Source organism: Periplaneta americana, chromosome 2 (assembly GCF_040183065.1).
Source record: "Periplaneta americana isolate PAMFEO1 chromosome 2, P.americana_PAMFEO1_priV1, whole genome shotgun sequence".
Taxonomy (NCBI): domain Eukaryota; kingdom Metazoa; phylum Arthropoda; class Insecta; order Blattodea; family Blattidae; genus Periplaneta; species Periplaneta americana.
The window spans coordinates 8,387,045-8,410,007 of record NC_091118.1 but is presented as its reverse complement, the minus strand read 5'-3'; the positions used below and the strand labels follow the sequence as shown (position 1 = coordinate 8,410,007).

At 37.1% G+C, this 22,963-nt stretch overlaps 1 protein-coding gene across 3 annotated transcripts in view; it reads right to left on the bottom strand.

Annotated features, from left to right (window-relative positions):
* LOC138712567 (INO80 complex subunit D-like) overlaps positions 1-22,963 on the bottom strand; it is a 74,723-nt gene that overhangs the window by 8,139 nt on the left and 43,621 nt on the right. For 2 of the 3 annotated variants that reach the window (XM_069844504.1, XM_069844495.1), the window contains exon 10: positions 22,336-22,841. In XM_069844504.1, the coding sequence (XP_069700605.1) occupies positions 22,483-22,841 (359 nt within the window). In that variant the 3' untranslated portion in view covers positions 22,336-22,482. Of the gene's footprint in view, positions 1-22,335; positions 22,842-22,963 lie in introns of those variants that run through there. The other variant, XM_069844515.1, reaches the window with a different exon arrangement.

Here is a 22,963-nt window from a genome sequence, read left to right as displayed (position 1 = left end):
CAAAATTAACACTACATTTTTCAAAGCATTAGGTAGAAAAAGTAAATTATACGTAATTTGCTGTTATTACAGATGTTATACTCAATAGCTATAGATTTATCGGCTGATTCTGAACACTTTATAAAAAAAATACTGTTGTTAGGCATGGAAAACTTTGCACTTATGTCCCACAATATGTAACATCTGTATGCATTAAAATTGTGTAGTTTTCTATCTTCTAACTCATCAGAAAAATTTGTTGACTGTCCAACACTTTCTTATACACACGTGTTTGAGTTTTTGGGGCTAATATGAAAGAAGAGGTAATGTGTAGCAACCAGACAGCTATGTTGTTAACATGTGGCCTGGAAGAAAATGAACTACTCTGTCTATTCAGAAAATAGTGTTAAGATTATGACTGGCCATTATGGGTAATGTACTATGGTCATTCACAATGTTCATTTTTCTTTAAATCTCTCTTTCTACCAGCAGGTTTCTTTTCCAGACAGACTTTATAACATGGTATTGATCCAACCACAAGATTAATGTTGCTTTCTAACCACGCTTGTGCTGACATCTGTTGTATAGAAAGTTCCAGATTAAGAAAAAAGCATTGGTTTTATAGGCCTTAGCTAGTAGAACTGTAGAAGTTCTGTAGAAGATAGACGTTTCTATGGCAACTGGTCATTTGATGAATAACCACATATGCCCAATGCTTTTTTTTAACCTGAAATTCTCTACAGTATCTGAATACCTTTCCTGCAGAGATACTTCTACACAATGAGCTATTTCAACAAACTGCTTTCATCGATCTTGGAAGAAAAAAAAGACTTACTGAATCATCTTTGTGCCAACTTATCCTACTATTAAAATATTTCAAGTGCAGAATATTCTTCTTTAACGTTTAATTCCAACATTAAAAAAAAAAATGTAAGAATATACCCTTGCTGAAATGCATTGTCAACATTGAGTTTACTACAAATGGGAAAGCATGACAATCTGGTCATCAACAACATTCAACTGTCATGTAACCAAGGAACCGAACTTCATATTACGACCTCACAACAAAACAGATAACCAAAGCCCCCTATTTTCATCATACAATCACAGTCTAGTATATACAATCACGAAGCTTGAGTTGTTGAGATTACTAGAAACAATACACTGTGCCGGTACTATTTCACATTGCCTGTTATGACGCGATAGTAGCGATCCTAGTGGTTAGCAACTATCTATGGATGCATATTCCCTACGTATTGAGCTTCGTGACTGTATATACTGGACTGTGATACAATTAAGTTGTGGTGGATTGAATATTATACATGTTAAATGTGTCGATACCGGTACTACTCACCTTGCAGTCTCTGCACTTCATATTTTGGCAGACATGGAGCAATCATTCTTTTTTTGAAGTCATATACAGTGAGTACAGTTCTGTTGGCTGACCAGTAACAGGTCTCACCCCCCCCCCCACTACCACCAATTTTGCATCCACGAACTCATGACACTTTGCAAGATTAAAACTTACATACTATTAGATTGATGCATAAGTTTGTAGCGTTTTTGTTCATCATAACACTGTATTGCTAGGAGATTGTTTATCATCTGTCATTTGTTATTTGAAGTGTTGTGCTTGTAAATACATCTTGAATTTTGCAGATTTTATTAAAGTTTGTGCTATTTGTGAGCTAAAAATGTCAAGTGGAAAATTGGCCTGGATGACACAGTTGGTACAGTTCTGGCCTTATGTGTCCGAGGTTGCGGGTTCGATTTCGGTCCAGATCAATGGCATTTAAGTATGCTTAAATGTGATAGGCTCACGTCAGTAGATTTACTAACATGTGAAAGAACTCCTGCGGGACAAAATTCCAGCACAACGGCGACGCTGTATAACCTCGGCAGTTGTGAGCGTCGTTAAATAAAAAAAAATTAATTTAATTTAATAAAGTGGAAAGAAACGAACATACTCCTCTGTTTGAGTTTAATAGAGGAGCAAAGACAGCTCGAAACATCTGTGCCACGTACAGGGAGAATGCCATCAGAGAAAGCACTGCAAGAAAATGTTTCTGTCGTTTCAACACCGAACACCCTGTACAAAAGTTAGTGTCCATTCATAGAAGATGATGTTATGCATCTGGTTGGATAAAGAAGGCGTCGTGTACCACGAATTGCTTCCCAGGAATGTAGCCATAACTGCTGACATTTATTGCCAACAAACTCAGACGCCTTGCGGCCGCAATTGAAGAAAAATGACAGGTAAGACCACATCAAGTGCTGCTGCAAAGGAAAATGGACTCTGCTAACATGATGAAAGCAGCTATCCAGGAGCTTGGTTGGGAGGTGAATCCACATCCCCCATATTCTCCTGATCTTGCACCCTCAGATTTCCACCTTTTCTGTTCTCTATCCGACAATCTTCAAGGGAACTGTCGACCTGGTTGGCGAGTTGGTATAGTGCTGGCCTTCTATGCCCAAGGTTGCGAGTTCGATCCCGGGCCAGGTCGATGGCATTTAAGTGTGCTTAAATGCGACAGGCTCATGTCAGTAGATTTACTGGCATGTAAAAGAACTCCTGCGGGACAAAATTCCGGCACATCCGGCGACGCTGATATACCTCTGCAGCTGCAAGCATTGCTAAATAAAACATTTTTTTTTTTCAAGGGAACTACTTTGATAACGAAGATGCTTTATAAACTTGGCTTCAGGACTTCTTTAACTCCAAACCAGCAGATTTCTTTACACACGGAATCTAAAAACTACCCCAGCATTGGAAAAGAGTCATAGATAATATAGGAGAATATATTACTGATTAATTTCTGTCTTCTATTCATCTCAAATAAAAACTTTTGTCACAGAGAAATAAGCTGCAAACTTTTCCATCAATCCGATATATTATATTAATAATATTTGATACTCACCCTCCTCACAGTAGCTGCTGGAAGTGTCGCTCATCTTGTGATATATAATTCACATCAAATCAAACACAGAAACTGTCTCATTAAACCTATTCACTAAATTTAGTATTGCTTTTCTATAGAGAACTGGACAGCCAGAAAATTTACGGCTAAGGTTTTCCCTTATTCTGCCACACAATTTCTTTTTCTTTACGTACATTTTCAAAATGTGTACATGTTCACATACTGAATATGTAATCATTGTAAAACACAACACAATTATTATTTTAGCTGACTCATAGCATGCCTTTATTCCAGGATGATAAAGACAGACTGAAACAGCTAACTTCTGGAGGAAGAGGATTCACCCACAATACAGCTTTCAAGCGATGATTTCTATCTCTCTCTCCCTCATTCCCTCTCTCTGGGCAAGTACAGAATAAGAATTGATGCGCGAGGGATAACATAAACACCAGTCAGGAGTGATAATAGTACATTATGCAACGAGCCTATAATGGTAGCAATTAAGACGCGAGTATGTTTATGAAACGAGCGCAAGCAAGTTTCATAATTTTCATACGAGCATCTTAATTACCATTATAGGCAAGTTTCATACGACTTTTTATGCTCGACCATATTTCTAACTTGAAATTATTCATAAGTATTCATGTTATTCTTATCTGACTGGGGAGCAGAACTGACTTTGTGCAATATCTCGTAAATTGTGAGATGTGCGCAGACGCGAAAGTATTGATTTTTTCCGAGAAACAAATGTCATTGACCTTGATATAATCTAGAGAGTAAAATGAACATTAATCTTGATATAACCTTGAAATTGATTTAGACATTGAAAAACGAGATGACAAATTGAATTTATTTGAATATTATTTACAATTAACGCTAATTATTATAGTAACAGAACATAACCTTCTGCGACAGTATTGGATTTCCAGCCTCTGTGACGTTTCGCTAGTTGTCTTTCAATTGCATATCCGAGAATAATCAATACTTGCGCTTTCATATTGCTACAATGGTGTTTTCTGATTGGTGGAACACCTGAACTTTAATGAATAGGTATACTTTAATCTTATGAGATGCCATGAGTTCACGGATGCAAGCACTGATGGTAGCAGGGGGGATCTGCCACTGGTTGGCCAACAGAAACATGGATACATTCACTGTGACCCACTGTAAATAAAATTAAAATCCCTTATACAGCCTGATATATTTGGGAAGACAAAATAAAATAGCTATAAAATTTATGTAACAAGAGTGATGCATAATTTATTTCAGTTAAAATACGTTACATTTTTTTTTTCTGTAGGTTATTTTACGACGCTTTATCAACATCTTCGGTTATTTAGCGTCTGAATGAGATGAAGGTGATAATGCCGTGAAATGAATCCGGGGTCCAGCACCGAAAGTTACCCAGCATTTGCTCAGTTGGGTTGAGGGAAAACCCTGGAAAAAACCTCAACCAGGTAACTTGCCCCGACCGGGAATCGAACCCTGGCCACCTGGTTTCGTGGCCAGACACGCTGACCGTTACTCCACAGGTGTGGACAAAATAAATTAAAGCACAGGAGTTTTGTACTATCATTATTACTGCATAAGAAACAAAAAGAAGTCTCTTAACAATGAATGAGTATGTATTGCTGCAAAGCAACGAGAGAAATGTGTGTTGTGGTTTGCTAAATTTAGAAATGTAACATCAGTTCAACACCATTTCTGCCGTAAATATGGTGTTCAGAGGGCTCTGGATTACAAGTTAATAATGTTACAGTATTGCAAGTTTGAATAACATGGGTCTGTTAACATGTCACACACTGGTGGCCATGGGAGTTCCTAAAACCAAAGCTGCTGTTAGTGCTTTTGTAACAAGTCATAATAAAAGTCTCAGATGACTGTCTGCTATGCCATAAACAATATTCAACAACATATTGTTAGAAAATACCTAAAACTTTACTCCTATTGCATGCAAAATGTTCAGGCATTACAGGAGGTTAATCACCAGCAATGGTTCACATTTGGTTCCAATGTGTACGATTGTATGGAGGGAAAAGAGGATTTCTTGAACTGAGAGAACATCATTTATGGTTGATAAGTCTAAGTCTGATGTTCTCTTGTTTTATAAATTGTCAAAGCCTGCTAATTTCTAAACATGGCTCTCTGATTAAGTTACTCTTTTTTTTTTTTTATTTATTTACACACGCTTTAACATCTGTGGTCATATCGTGTGTTAGAATCTGTGGGTATACTAATAGGCCATGATTACTATTGTTGAGTTTCTGTTTCTATCATCATGTGTTACAGATGGCTTGTGTTCATGTGACTGATTTTAGATTTTGATTAATGTTTATAATATTGGTGATTCAGGCATTAATGAATCATGTTATGTAAATTTCCAATCTGGTATTTGCCTTTGTAACTGAGAGAAACCATGAAAAATCCTAGTTAGACTGACCAGCCACGGGGTTAGAACCCAGGGCCTCCCGAATACGAGTCCCAAATGCTACCATCTGCACCAACTCACTCGGTTTCTGATTGTTATTTCTTCATTGTTTCATATATACATTTCTTATGACAATGTTAATCTCCTATGTCCTCTATCCAGAAAAACATATATATTTTTTTAAATGGCCGACTGTCAAATCACACCCTTTGCCCCCTCTCCACCCTCTAAATATTTTAAATGCACAGAATTAGTTTTTTTTTCAGGTATAATTTTTATTATTATTATTATTATTATTATTATTATTATTATTATTATTATTATTATTATTTTACACAGTCATTACTTTATTTTTCCATTAACACTAATATCTAGGTAAATGTCATTGTCTCAATGTAACCCGTGCTGTGCTGATCACACTAATTGTACTATTCCTTTAGTTGTGAGATTATATTCATATGTATTAATTCTTTTTTTAAGTTAATACTGTATACTAGAATGTATTTTCCTGTTTGTGATTATGTATTCAGTCTCTTTTTTTTATTATATATATTTATTATTATTTTTTTAAGTTAATACTGATTGTGTATATGTATTAAATCTCTCTTTTTTTACTTTATTATTATTTTTATTATTATTTTTTTTTAGTTAATATTTGTATACCGTATGTATTTTTCTGTATGTGATTTGATCCTGGTTGAGTGGAAGAGAAGGCCTGATGGCCTTAACTCTGCCAGGGAAAATAAAACTATTATTATTATTAATTCACACGAATATTCAAAGAGCAACTGAAACCTATTTCTGAACACATCCAGTCCATTTTTATTGTTTAAATTACAGTTCCATTTAGCTCACAGCTTCTCTTCTTGTTATGCATTAACTGAAAGTGTTCATGTTTTAGTGTGTTAGATCTCGTTTACGTTAATTTAAAGGAACACTACAATGAAATCACTAAATTCCATATTTTTAAAACTAGATTCACCAAATTTTTATCATTGGTATATCCTGGTTAATAATATTAATAACACATGTACAAAATTTCACCCACCTATAATAAGTGGTTTGCATTTAACTCATATTTTAATAAAATATTAAATTGCTTATATGTAAAAATTCCCTCGTGCCACAATTTACATTATGTTTAACTGATATTTACTTATATGGTCCCTTATATACATGGAAACAAATTTACTTTGCTGTAAAATAAATCGGTAAATAACTAGACATTTTTTGTTGATATTTTTATTTTTTAAATTTTTTAATATAAAAATTTATAGTTATTTACTGATTCATTTCATATAAGGGATGATACTGGGGAATATCCAGTTTAAAATAATGTATAGGTCATTCGTTATCTTGCAAAACCAAATGGCATGCACCAGAGCATACAGGCTGTGCACAAAGTCTGTATACACATTACAAAGTATATACTTTCATTAAATTAAATTACATTACCTACATTAAATTCAAGCTGATGTGCCATGTTCGTGCTGATGAGGTTGGCACTACTGCTGTACATTGTTGATGCTCCGAGAATTGCAATTCGTGGCAGCAGATTGTTAGTTGAAAGAATGGCTGACACAAGTGAATACATGATTGAGGAACGTTTGGTGGTTGCTGTATGGGTCTATAAGGATCAAGTTAATGGCAGAGAAAAAGAAGGTAAAGGTATCCCCGTAACATGCCATGAAGGCACTTGGGGGGCATGAAGGTAGAGCCCCATGCTTTCCATGCCCTCGGCACTAGAATGTGGTGGTGTGGTTGGCACCACGCTCTGACCGCCTTTTACCCCAGGGAAAGACCCGGTACTAAATTTTATAGGAGGCTGAGTGAACCTCAGGGCCGTTCTGAAAGTTTGGCAATGAGAAAAAATCCTGTCACCACCTGCGATCGAACCCGGACCTTCCAGTCCGTAGCCAGCTGCTCTACCAACTGAGCTATCCGGCCGCATTAAAAATGTCAGGGATGATTTCGTTGTGTGGTTTGACAAGGCAGCACCGACAAGGAAGACTTTGTTGCTGTGGGAAAAGAAAAGAAAGCTTTCACAACAGGCAGTGTTCGCGACGCGCCGAGAATTGGGAAGGCCATCCACAAGGCTTGAATGTTGTGCAGACATGGCACAATCTGTCCAACAATATCTGGTCAAATTCACACGGAAAAGTGCTGCTGAGTTGGGAATACCAGAATCAACCGGAAACATTGTTCGACAACATCTGGGAATATCTGGATCAGTCGAGGATCAAACAATAATCCAGCTCCTCTCTCGTGGCCTCCAAGGAGCCCTGATCTCGCAACACCACACAAAGCACTCTGGAGTTACACCAAGAAGCAGGTGCGGAAGCACCGATATGCAACTAATGATGAACTGGAAAATGCAGTGCACCCAGCTTTCCAGACAGTGACCACAAGAATGTTGGTTAACATGAACAAGAGAATATGGCGACACATTCGACTATGCAGAGACCACAGAGGGACACATACGGATGTAATGGATTCCTAACAGGTATCTTGCACCTTTTGTAATGTGTATACATACTTTGTGCGCACACTGTATACTAAGAACTTTATGGTGAAGGTGAGCTAGCTGGCTACAAGTAAAAGCATAGTGAGGGAGGGAAGCTTCTCACTCCACTTTTTTCTTCCCCTGATGCACAGGTAGGTTTTACGAGATAACAAATGGTCCATAAATTGTAGCGCAAGGGACTTTACAAGTGATAGAGTACAATATTTCATTAATATATTAATAAAATGCATACCACTTACCATAGGCAGATCAAATTTGTCACTATTATCCAGATGTAGCAGTCATGAAAATTTGGTGAATTTAGCTATACAAATATGGATTTCACAATAGTGGATCCTTAAAAACATGAAATTTAGAAATTTCAGTATAGTGTCTCCTTAATTTAATCTTCAAAATTTTTCACTTTTAGGTGATGCGAATCTGGAAAAGGAATTGCATTATAATCACTATAAACATTTTTCTTATCAGTAACAATCTACAGTGAAACACAGCAAAGGAGGGCTTCCCACCTGAGTGCCCCTTCAAATTAAAAATTCCAGTGCCACCACTGGCTTCGTTCAAAATTATTTATATATAACTAAGCTTTCACTAATATGAAAGAAAGAAAGAAAGAAACTCTCCATTGTCATAATACACAGAGATCACAAAATTTTCAGCAAATATAAGATTTATTTTAAATTTCTGTAATGAATTCTGTAATGAATCCTACAGTAACAGATTGTGACTTTTTATAGAGCTGGAAATGGGAGAGGCACAAAAAATGCCTAAGCTTTGTTTACTGACATTCATTTATTTATTCACTTGAATTTGTTACCTATAAGTGTACTTCATAAATTACATTAATAATCAGAGTCAAAATCTTAAATATAAATTTATAAGACATATTAACAAACAAACTGCTTAATGCAATCCCTTATTACGCTATATAAAAATTAAGACATGTGTCCTCAAGTCATGTAAAAAGTAATGGTATGAGTGAAGTAAATCAACCCAACGTGTAACAAAGTTCGGAAGTTTTAATAACACAACAAAATCAAAAAAATCTTCCTTTGGTAGAAATCACAACATACTCCACACAGAGCTCACCTTCGTGACAAGACTTGAACCACAAATTGTTCTTTTCCCGGTTTACAATTTCACAGCTAAGAGCTTCAGTTTGGTCACAGTGGTTGAACTCTCCTCAGTCTCTTATTGGTCTGCACTAACACTTATGCTTCTTAAGTATCAGCTTTTGTTCACATCCCTAAATACACTATTTTCAGTTTTTAATAATACTTCACGACATATTAATGTCAAAAACATAATTTTAAGGGCCCATTCACAACAATGGCTGAGCTATACCATATTGCATAAGACAGGAGAACATAACCCAACTAAATTTTCTTCATACACTCTACACAGGGTAACTCACAAAGTCGTATCAGAACTCACAGATTCTTCACTGTTGGGATAATTCTGAGTTCATTTGAACATGGGTGTGACTACAGTACAGATCTTGGCCCTATCAAATACACAGCATCTAAAACATGTTAACACTTATATGGGTAGTGGTTCATTTTATATGTATGTGATAATACACAGGACCTTGTGGGAAACATGTTTTCATTTCATCAAAATAAGGTAGGTCATGGTATTTCCATGGTTACAATGAATTTGTTTTCATACCTATTGCAAAAATGGCTACAAGATTCAGCTTGGGTCAAAAACGAAAGATTGTGACACGGATGGAGATTATAGATTTATTAATTTGTCTTAGAGAATAATATCTGTAATATTCACAATTAATATTTGAGGAGAAAAATTCACTCCAGTGCCGGGAATCGAACCCGGGTCCTTGGTTCTACGTACCAAGTGCTCTGACCTCTGAGCTACGCCAAATTCAATCCACAGCACCGGATCGAATTCTCCACCTTCAATATTTATTAAATATTAATTGTCAATATTACAGATATTATTCTGTGAGGACAAATTAATAAATCTATAATATTCTCACAGCTGCAGTGCATATGTCTGTACAGATTACTGTGCACTTAACTGCGGAATCCTGGCCAACAAGTCACTCAGTTGAGTGCGCTCCTAGTATAATGGCAGTTGACATTGGACATATACGTCAACATATATCCCTAACTTGGAGTCAGGCCACAAAGGGAAACATTGAAGGAGGAAAATTCGATCCGGTGCTGTGGATTGAATTCGGCATAGCTCAGTGGTCAGAGCGCTTTGTATGTAGAACCAAGGACCCGGGTTCGATCCCCGGCACCAGAGCGAATTCTTCTCCTCAAATATTAATGGATGGAGATGTTTCATTTCCCCACAATGATTCGCCAAAAAAAAAAAAAAAATGAAGCCTATTTCAACAGTGATCCAGCTTCTAGATTAACAATTTATAGTATTTATGACAAGTTCATCGAAAATGGCTCAGTTTCTGACAATTACAAAGCAAACAGTGGTCGACCACGCACAGGCCAATCCTTTGAAAACACAGTTGCTGTACAAGAAGCTTTCTTACATGGTCTCTCCAGGCCAACTGTATAGAAAATCTTGGGGCCACATCATATGCAACGAAGATGAATTGGCAGAGGAGGACCAATGCAATGGCCAGCATGTTCGCCAGACCTTACTCCCTGAAATTTTTTACTGTGGAATATGCTGAAAGACCATGTATTTGCAACCAAGCCACTTAATGTTGATGATCTGCGAGAGAGAATAATAGATGTAATTTCAGCAATTCTACAAGAAATGTGCATCCAAGCTCTGCATACCACATGGGAAAGATTCCTTACATGTGTTGAACACGATCGTGAACAAGTGGAGAAATTTTTAAGTTATGAATCACTACCCACTTAAGTATTAACATTTTTAGAGATGCGCTGTATATCTAAGATCAGACATGCATCTCTGTGATCAGCTGATTGCCACATGTACCTTTTAAAGGCAATCCAAAATTGTCATGAATGCAAACAAGTGCAATGAAGCAAATAATTTTTATTTATGTGCAGTAAATATTTTGTGTACAGAGAATGAACTCTACTGTACACAGCATACCATTTATACAGGTAGAACGCTGATTATTCCGCTATGCTCTTTGAAATAAAATAATTACAAAAAATCCATCTTTCTTACCAAAATATACAGAAAAAGCTGCACAACTTCAACATTCTGTACTGCTAGCACATACCTGCTATTTAACAGTAAAACACCTTTGTTAACTTTCATTTCACACTTGATCACACCTTCACAATTACTGAGAATCAGACCCATGAACTTTATTACTGAAAATTACCCCAACAAAAATCTCTGTAACTTGCCATACAATTTCGTGAATCACCCTGTAGTTATAAGATGGTTCAAAACAAGAGAAAATTCTCTTTATTATCAAGACACATTAATACAGCCTGATCAAAACAAAGATTCTGGAACCATGTGGTAAAGTTACTCACATTGTCTAACAGATGGCAGCACAGGCGTGATTTTGAAATAGTGTTAACATGACCACCTCAGATTGCATCACAGAGTAACAGCAAGCTGTTGTTCTCAGAGGAAATAAAGTCAAGAGGGATTCTCAGAAAAATAATACAGCAGTGTGGTGAAAACTGAGTGTGTCGTATGCAAAACATTTAAAAAAAAAAGATGAACACAAATGATCACAACATACTGCTTCTGTATAGTGCAATTTCCAAAGGGGGCAACTAGAGTTCCTATGTACCGAAGAGTTAAAACATATGGCTAATCAATTCTGATTAAGTTGCGTTTTTTCCTACCCTATAATAAAAAATAAAGTCAAAGCCACCTGTGAACTGATCTAAGGACTAAATTCTAAGGTTAAAGTTTAATCAATGATTTTTGGTTCAACCAATCAGAATAATTGATTAGTCACATAACATTTTAACTTAATTGTCAAGTGAAATATTGTAGGCCATGCTATGTCTTGACTACTCTTAGCTAGAGTCCATGTATCATGTTATTAATAAGAGTCGAAACGCGTGGAGCCAGAAACCTTGGCCTGCAGTATTTTATGAGGCAAAAGCTTTCGTTCCCATAGTAACCATAGCTTACTATGGTAGTAATACCAAGACCTGTCCAATAAGATAAGAATTTCATTACGTATCATTATTGGGATTGACAGCAATAGACTGTATGAGTTTAAGGTAGGTAATGGTTTCGTTCCCATAGTAACCATAGTTTATTATGATAATAACACTGATACCTGAATCAAGATTTGTCAAAAAAGAAAAGAATTTTATTATGCATCAGCAAGAGATGGCATAGTTTCAGACGGATAATAGAGTTCTCTTATATATAATATATATGAGATGAAATAATGGAAGCCACATGATTATATAATATTCCAGAAATTGGTATACATTATGTACAATAGTCCCGCGCCGTGGTGTCATGGTCTAAGGCATCCTGCCTAGGACTCGCGTTACAGAATGTGTGCTGGTTCGAGTTCTCGTGGGAGAAGAAATTTTCTCATGAAATTTCGGCCAGTGTATGGGACCAGTGCCCACTCAGCATTGTGATGCACTTTGGGAGCTACGATAGGTAGCGAAATCCGGTTGCAAATGACAGCTATAACGGCTGGGGGGATCATCGTGCTAACCACACGATACCTCCATTCTGGTTGGATGATCGTCCACCTCTGCTTCGGCACGTGGGCGTGAGGCCAGCAGCCGACTGGTCGGTCTAGGCCCTTCACGGGCTGTAGTGCCACGGATTATTATTTTTATTATTATTATGTACAATATCTTCATTCCCTTGTTAAGACAGTAACAAACATGAATATACACCAATTTTTCCATCATTATACAATCAATACAGGCTTGTGTTGTTCCAACTCTTATTTATTATATAAATAAAGGAACTCTTGTAGCTAATGATTTCTGGCTCCAGCCAATCAGACTATATCTTACATATGCCTCAATTCTTACTTAATAATTACATACAGGAACTCTATTCTAAGCATGTTTGTGCTGCCATCTATTTTAAATGTAGCTACTTTCCCAGCAAATGTGTCCATATGCCCCATTACTTCCACCAGGCTGTGCTAATGCGACTTAAAATAAAAACCATCTTTTTTAAATACTCCCATATAATTATTAAGAACTTCTAATATTTGTTTTAAAAATTACTGGTTTTTAACTAATTTGAGATTAAAATATCTGTCACTATACAATGATATAAAGATTAAAACACCTTACAAACCCTTCCTTACTTCATCCACGATATAATTAATACCTTTGTAAGCAGTGACTACACTTGATGGAGAACCGACTGCCCCCATACAATCTATCTATCAGTCTACACACCCAGGTTCAGAGCATCACTAACAGCTATACAGTGCAAGAAATAAGAGACACTATTGATAGGAACCAAAGTAACATTCAATCATATTTCATATCACAAACCTGACAGAATTATTAGGGTTAGAACAAATTAAAATCATGTTACCAGACTGCTTTGCAGAGACATTTTTACATTGGTACAACAGTACCTACCTATTACAACTTGACCAAGTCCACAAACTCGAGACAGCTTACTGCTGAACTAGAATGCAGTCCCTTTGTTATACTGTTAGCCTTGACATGCTATATATTTTCATCTCTCATTGGCAGGCACATTGATGTGTTCCCCCTTGTCATTGTAAGCTGAAACTTTGCCACCAATAGCACATCTTTGCACTACAGATGATGATGATTAGTGAAAAAAAAATTTGTCATGATAGGGTAAAGGTAAAGGTAGCTCCAGAATCTTCCAAATACTATCAGACTGATACTGGAAGCGGAAGTGAGTACACATGGTGAACAATCGAGTGGTTAGTGCAATTGTGGGGCGTGCTTCCATACAGGGGCAGTGGCATTTCCTCTAAGGTTAGAGTCCAGTTTAGGTGTGTGTGTATTAATCGAAAAAAATGTCATACAAATCGCACGCAACGGATATTTTAAGTGCAGTGCGTTCACTGTAATGGCATCGCCTCATCGGATTCCCTATCAGCTGTTTAAAACATGACGTCGTACGATATTGACATTGCTGAAAGCAAAGGAGTTGAGGTTAGGCCTATTAATTAGGTCTGTTAGCGAATAAGAATTTGTAATTGCTTCATGCGTCTTAATTGAAGAGGAAGAAACGAAAGAAATATTGGTTACATAATATATTTGCAAGAAACGACTTGATTACTGTAATGGGAACGCCTCAAATTATATAATTCTTCGCAATTTTCTACACGAGAAATAAGTTTTCCGTCTGCCATTTTGGCGCGACACTGAACATGACACAACATAATAGTAACAGTTGACCAATTAAAATTGATTTATTAAAGAAGGCCATGATCGCACGCATCGGAAAAGTTGCTCATCCGAGAAACGTGGACGGATTTGCCGAGAGCCGGTGCGTATGATACGATGTAGTGAACGCGGTTACATAACTATTACAGCAAAGATAGTCTTTTTCCGATCCGTGCAATTCGTCCGCTGAGTGCGATACAATGTAGTGAACGCGGTTACATAACAATTACAGCAAAGATAGTCTTTTTCCGATCCGTGCAATTCGTCCGCTGAGTGCGATACGATGTAGTGAACGTGGTTACATAACAATTACAGCAAAGATAGTCTTTTTCCGATCCGTGCAATTCGTCCGCTGAGTGCGATACGATGTAGTGAACGCGGTTACGTAATAATTACAGCAAAGATAGTCTTTTTCCGATCCGTGCAATTCGTCCGCTGAGTGCGATACGATGTAGTGAACGCGGTTACATAACAATTACAGCAAAGATAGTCTTTTTCCAATCCGTGCGATTCGTCCGCTGAGTGCGATACGATGTAGTGAATGCGTACCTGAAGCATGCGTCCTATTCTGAATATTTTCTAGCCTCTAATTTTCGATTAATACACACACATAATAATAATAAATTTAAATATATTTAGCTTCCCTTATGAAAAGGTTGCCAGATTTGGCAAAGCGTATTACATATAATTTGGAAACACACCTAAAAGGTAAAATGATATATATTTGAAACGGTTAGGGAATCGAATATACAAAATGTCAGAAAAATGTATACCTAAGTAGCGTTTGTGCTCATTTACAGTTAAGAAAGGGGGAAAAAAAATATCATCAGATAGGTTAGAATGAGTTGAATGCCATATACCGCGAGAAAAATAATAGTACGGATTGATTGGCATTGATATCTAAACCAATCAACAGCCATCGGTTAAGATAACTTGAAATTTCCATTATCACTCCCATACAAGTGATTTCTCAACTGGACTCTAACCTTAGAGAAATGCCGCTGCCCCTGTATACGGAAGGCGCCCCAATTGTGTACTTCATGTGACTGTTCAAAGTTTTCTTGCATCATTTGTCTCTAGAGTGATCGTTAAGGGGTTTATAAGTTAGCACATAATAACAGAATTGTGACCTTTTGATATGATTGTTTTCGTAGAGAACAAAGCTTGAAAGTGTTATTTGTTATGTTGTTACCAGACTTAACCTTAAAATGCCTCGCACGTGTAGTGTCCCAGATTGTAAATCGAACTACAATAAAAAAAAGTTGATTTGTACATGAATTTTCGTTTCCAAAAGATAATGATTTAAGGGATAGGTGGACAAGAAGCATCCATCATCAACATTTTACCACAACAAACAACTCAGTGGTTTGTATAAAACATTTTGATTCTGATTTCGTTATCAGAGAAGATAAATTTCCATGTGCAGACAGTTTGTTTATAACTGTGTCTAGAAAAAAACTGAAACTTCAGGAAGAAGCACAGAAAACTAGCAATGAAGTGCAGCAAGGTACTGGCCAACATGTTATTTTATTAATTACGGCAAAGTCCAAAATGAAAAGCAGGCATTGAGATATAAAAATAAGTCCCATCGCAAGTGTTCCAAGTTAAAAAAATAGGCTGCTGTGCTCTCCAAGCTGTGAATTCCTCATCGTTTTTAGTTGTAGAGCCTATCTAACTTCCTGTGTGTGTATAAATGGATATTACAGTGAGAAACTATAGTGAATAGTGCCATTTCATTCTAAATCAACATCAGTGGGCAGTGTTAAACTGTATGTAGTGAATAGCTAGTTTTATTTTCCACCAATCTCAGTGAATACATTGACAAAGTTTAGTGAGTGGGAAGACAAGACTCCATAATATATATTTTCCAGTTGCTGATGGAATCTATTGTATAATTCAGTTAAGATTTCCTAAATCCGTAAGTAGCAACAATTCAGTATTGTAGTACGGCCTTTTATTTCCTCACAAACTTGAATTTTACACGACATTAAAATGGTCAACTATCAGTATTCATATATAAATACAAATAGGCCTAATATAAAAATAATAATATTTATCCATGACCATAACGAAAAACATTCCTTTACTAAATACTTTTGCGTTTGTAAAGTAGGCTTTTATTCAACATTACTTTATTCCACTAGTGAGATAAAGACTTTACCTCACAGTTTGAACTTTATCTCACAGTTCATTAGTATTTTCCTAGTACCCGCCACACACGTATACTTTTCCATTCAACTATTACTCAAGAAGTTAATATATTAGGTACTAGATGTCACTACCTCTACTTCTTTATTACCATTTCTTAAATATACATACACTCAATCTCCTTCTCTTTTCTCTATCTACTACGCCGTAATTTGTGGATTGCATCCATATATAACATGTATTTTTTTTTTTTTTAATTTTGTAATAATTTACCTTTTGGGAGGTGAGGAGACTTGAACCTGCGAAGTTGGGTTTATAGGATTTTAAAACTTTTAAAACAACACGCGTTATCCAACTGAGATAAACAGACATGATGATTAATTACATTATAATATTCCTCTTAAGTTTACAGAAGTAAAATGTGAAATTATTTTAATCACATTAGTCCAGTGAATACTTCTAAATAATCCCTGAAACTTCAGAAAGATGAAAATACACGTTTAAAATGAAAAAAATGTATATTAAAATTACATAATTAATTATAATTAGTTATTTATCCAACGCCTTAGATACCATTCTTCACTAATCATGGCCTCCTACGTCATAAATTATCTAGTACACGTATCGATTCTAAAATCCATGCCATGGTATGTGATTATATGAGGACTTATTTTCAACATATTTTCTTTTATAAAACAGAATTTTTCGTTATGGTCATGGATAAAATTATGTATGGTACTTGTGAGCGAGATCTTTATTGCGCTCGGCTGACGCCTCGTGCTTAAATCTTTCCACTCGCGCAATAAAGATGCACTTACCTCACAAGTACCATAAATAACTATTAATCAGTTGTTTTCTTTTATTACTGGTACAGATGTAGACATAGTTTTATGGTCCACACCTGTGGAGTAACGGTCAGCACGTCTGGCCGCGAAACCAGGTGGCCCGGGTTCGAATCCCAGTCGGGGAAAGTTACCTGGTTGAGGTTTTTTCCAGGGTTTTCCCTCAACCCAATCCGAGCAAATGCTGGGTAACTTTCGGTGCTGGACCCCGGACTCATTTCACTGGCATTATCACCTTCATTTCATTCAGACACTAAATAACCTAGATGTTGATACAGCGTCGTAAAATAACCCAATAAAATAAATAGTTTTATGTTACTGAATGTATCATGTCCATTTATGTAGATAAGGAACTTTATTATTTATTATTTCATTAAGAATTTTGTTAAAATAATTTCATCGGTGCCATATTTATTTTAACTCAACGCAATCTACGAAAGCTCTCTTCCAGCCGCCATCTTGGACGCCAATGTCAGGTCTGGTACTATTTAGTACTTGGAGGGCATGAGGGTAGAACCCTATGCTTTCTTGACCTCTGCACTAGAATGAGGTGGTGTGGCTGGCACAACACTACAACCACCTTTTACACCTGGGAAAGACCCGGTACTCAATTTGATAGGAGGCTGACTGAACCTTGGGGCCATTCACAAGAAAATTCAGTCATCACCAGGGATCGAACCCCGGATCTTCCAGTCAGTAGCCTGCTGCTCTACCATGGCCACCCATGATATGGAAGAGGTTCTCAATTACTTTTCTTCAAAGACTATGTACGTGGAATTTTTTAGTGTTCAGACATGAGACAGAGGGTAGAAATAATCTACACTGAAATGCTTGAGAAAATATTTCGTCTATTTTGGGTTAATTTGTACCATAGAGCCGTGGTCTAAGACCTTATGGCTAGAACTCATGTTACAGAATAAGCACTGGTTCTAGTCTTCATGAGGGAAGAAATTTTCTCACGAAATTTCGGACAGCCACAAGCATAGCTCATAGCGCTTGCCTGCCAATTCAGAGTTGCACTCTGACGTGGGTTCGATTCCCGCTTGAGCTGATTACCTAGTTGGATTTTTTCCCAAGTTTTCCTCAACTGTAGGACAAATGTCAGGTAATCTATAGCAAATCCTCGGCCTCATCTCACTATCACCAATCCCATTGACGCTAAATAACCTCGTAGTTGATACAACAACGTCGTCAACTAGCCATAGTTGATACAAAGTCGTCAAACAGCCAAAAAAAAAAATCGGCCAATGTATGGGACTGGTGCCCATCCAGCATCGTGACGAAATTTGGGGACTTCAATAAGTAGTGATCCTCCGAATGAGGTTCTGGCTGATATGTACATCTGTTATCAGGCAGTACATCTCACTTGACGATATGTGTCAGAGGAAGAACAATTGTTTGTATGCATCTGAAGTCTGACTAGTGCAATATGTAGCTAGTCGGCGATGTATGCAATGGAGGGGGAAAGGAACTGGCCATCCTACCCTATTACCTCCAGGTCAAGTTAGTCCATACCTGTGGAGTAACGGTTAGTGTGTCTGGCCGCGAAACCAGGTGGCCCGGGTTCGATTCCCGGTCGGGGCAAGTTACCTGGTTGAGGTTTTTTCCGGGGTTTTCCCTCAACCCAATATGAGGAAATGCTGGGTAACTTTTGGTGTTGGACCCCGGATTCATTTCACCGGCATTATCACCTTCATCTCATTCAGACGCTAAATAACCAGAGATGTTGATAAAGCATTGTAAAATAACTACTAAAATAAAAAAATAGCCTCATAAGTGGTGCCTTGTTGGTATCACTTGAGAGGTTCAGACCTGTCTTTGGACAGTTGACTAAACAAAAATAGGTAGTGAAATCCAATAATTTCAAAAACAGCTATAATGGCTGGGAAACCAACATGCTGGCACACATTAGCCTTGTACTGGTTGGATGATTGTTCACCTCTGCTAAGACATGTGGACTTGAGCGGTCTTAGCCCTTCATAGGCTGTCCCACCGCACATTAGTAGCTTTGGATTAAATACAGTACCTAATGACAATTTTTTTCATGATACCTACAACTCATTAACAGCAACCTATCTTGTAATAACTCTGTTAGTAAACATTTTTAGATCTATTTCATATTTAAATGACTAAATTAGCCATTTCTCCAAAGACTCATTAGTTCCTAAAACTTTAAAGTTACTAGGAATGTAATTTTACTGCTCGGTTTCTCGAAACTTTTGTTAGTTTGATAATAAATTGTTAACTAGTTCTACTAGATTCAGATACATGGAACTAGTGATATATGACATTAATTCGGGAATCTAGACATTAACACAATCTTATTCACAATTTTTTTTTTGCAAATGTAAATATAAAAATAGGAAATTTATCCTTTGAAGAGGTGGAAAAATTCAAATATCTTGCAGCAACAGTAACAAATATAAATGACACTCGGGAGGAAATTAAACGCAGAATAAATATGGGAAATGCCGAGACGTAGATGGGAAGATAATATTAAAATCGATTTGAGGGAGGTGAGATATGATGATAGAGACTGGATCAATCTTGCTCAGGATAGGGACCAGTGGCGGGCTTATGTGAACGCGGCAATGAACCTCCGGGTTCCTTAAAAGCCAGTAAGTAAGTAATGCCTGTTATTATTCGGTTGAGAAGCTTTTGTCATCCAGTCTGCTGTCAAAAAATCTAAAAGTTAGGATTTATAAAACAGTTATATTACCGGTTGTTCTGTATGGTTGTGAAACTTGGACTCTCACTTTGAGAGAGGAACATAGGTTAAAGGTGTTTGAGAATAAGGTGCTTAGGAAAATATTTGGGGCTAAGAGGGATGAAGTTACAGGTGAATGGAGAAAGTTACACAACACAGAACTGCACGCATTGTATTCTTCACCTGACATAATTAGGAACATTAAATCCAGACGTTCGAGATGGGCAGGGCACATAGCACGTATGGGTGAATCCAGAAATGCATACAGAGTGTTAGTTGGGAGACCTGAGGAAAAAAAAAACCTTTGGAGAGGCCGAGACGTAGATGGGAAGATAATATTAAAATGGATTTGAGGGAGGTGGGATATGATGATAGAGACTGGATTAAACTTGCTCAGGATAGGGACCAATGGCGGGCTTATGTGAGGGCAGCAATGAACCTCCAGGTTCTCTAAAAGACATTTGTAACTACTTGACTGTTCATCATTCACCCATATGAAGCCAGTTGTGTAGACCAATTTTACCCGCGACGAGATGAGATTATGATGGAGATCTGTTGGGATGTCACAGGGAAACCAGAGCTCCTGGAGAAAACACCCTGTATTACCTGAACCACAGGCTTGCCCAATACAAGTTATAAATCGGGGATATGTCAGGAATCAAACCTAGGTCTGCAGGACTATAAGTCCAGGGCTCTAGCCATTAGACCACCATGGTGGCAATTAATACGTAGGTTTACTTACATCAAATAGCTAATCTAAGTAGGAAAGAATACCTTTCAATCTTCGTCAAAACACGGAAATTTATCTCCAGGACTAACTGAAGAGTTACTTGAAACCTCTTCAAAGTCAGAATCTGAGTCTTCCTACAACAAATTGTCCTCTGTACCATTCAGTACACACTTCTTAAGGGGTTAGGTACAGCTTATAGCAGTAAAATTTTGGAAATATTCAACATGTTTTTCCTCCATTACTGTATCTTGTACAATAATGAAGATTAGTATGTGTAAGACACTGTCCTTCTGCTATATGACAAAAATATTTTTATGATTTAAAAAAATTATTTACATTTTTTTTTTTTTTTTCAAAATTCAGTTCACTGTGCAGTGATGAAGCGTTTCTCACATAAATAAAAAACTATCCAACATTCTGTGATGGAAATTTTTTGTGTGTATTTATGCATGTCATATTTACAATATGATACAAGATCACTTGTCTACCTTTGATAGATTGTCTGACAAAAATAAAATCATTAAAAAATTGGTCAAATATCAGTATTTTCTTCCAACAAAAAATAAAAAAAAAAATATTATTTATTAAGGAATGTAGTTGAAAGAGCATGATATTGTAAACATGAGTTTCAGCAATAAAATAAAAGAGAGAGAACATGAAAAAGTTAACAAGTTTATGAGTTATGAGGGAAACGCTTCATCACTGCACAGTGAACTACCACCATTACGAACTTTGAAAAAATATATATAAATAATTTTTTTTTTTAAATCGTAAAAATATTTTTTTTATATAGCAGGAGGACAGTGTTATATACATACCAATTTTCATTATTGTACAAGATACAGTAATGGAGGAAAAAAATGTTGAATATTTCCAAAAATTTTACTGCTGTGAGCTGTACCTAACCCGGTAATTGATTTAACCACTATCTGAATTTTCACAGCATCCCATGAAGCTCTGACCTATTCAGAAACTCAATATCGGCATGTAAGATGCAGCCTGTTTTTCAGGCCATTTTCAAAGGAGAAAAAACTGTGTCTTACATGCCAGCAAATACAGTACTGTGCTTGAACATCTTCTTTACGAATTTTTCAGGTTTTCACTGTTGAAATTAAATGAAATACATTTTGAAGTCAATATTCTCCCACATTACTCTTCAGATCCCATTTCCTGTGACATATTTATGTTTTCATTGCTCATAAGTTTTGAAATTTATACATTTTAATGACAACGTAGACAATCAGAGCAACACAACAGCACCTTAACAACTGTGCAACAAAAACAGTCAGTAAATGATACAAAGGCGGAATTCATACACAGTGTTTCATTGTAAATACTGTGAAAATGACCTCATTTCATCATCTCTGGTGATCTGTGTTACTATCTTTGCCTCTAGACCTCAAATACTGAGGGTTAAATTCTAGTCAGTGGCAATAAATTTTTTGAACGAAAAAAAATCTAAAGTACAGAGTCCCTTGAGAGGGAATGCATGTCAGACTAAGTTTGTGGCTGGCATACAAAATAAACTTACAACATTATACTATCATTAACACAAGCAATATTCTTAATGGTTTTTATATTATCAACCTGCAGTTACTTACTTTCAAGTACAGATGGCATTGCCAGCTAACTCCCATGGAAAATTTTACAATGGACAGGAGGAACACATCAATTCATGTACAGCATACCAAGGGGGCTACTCTGAAGGACACCACACTCTGGTTCAGCAGTAAGGAACGTATGTCGTGGGTTTAAGAACTTTAGTGTGAGTTCTGCATTCAGTGGCGACACAATTAAATGGGTTTCTGATACCTGTAATTGCAATATGCACGTTATGCTTCCGTTTATGCAGTTGTGCCAACACTGCAAGTGGGGCCCTTATGTACACTAGATTCCGTACCCTCCAAATACACGACAGTGGGCTATGAAGGCATGTCAGTTTGGGTCTGAATGGAAATGCCTTGGGCCTCGAGCATGGGATGGGTGATAGGAGCCATGCCGGCAGCAGCATGCGGCATGTTCACCACATAGCCGTTGTGGTGGTGGTACGTGGCAAACACTGGTACAATACCTGGTACAGTCGGCACCACGCTGGGCACGTCGGCGGGGAGTTGTGCCAGCGTCTGCACCAGAGCGTGCTCGTCCATCAGGGTGTCGACGAGCAGCCCTTGAGTCTGCGACAACTTCTCCAAGGACTTCACGTCCTTGTCGACAGCCTCCAGGGCCCGCTCCAGCTCCTCAGTCTCCTCACGAGTGGGTTCGTACTCTCCGTTCTTGTCCTCTGCAAAGGGAAAGCCAAATGCACTGATTTAAGGGGAGAGGACGGTTTAACCTGATATCTTTTTATTTTTTTTAATTTTATGGGGTTATTTTACGATGCTGTATCAACATCTAGGTTATTTA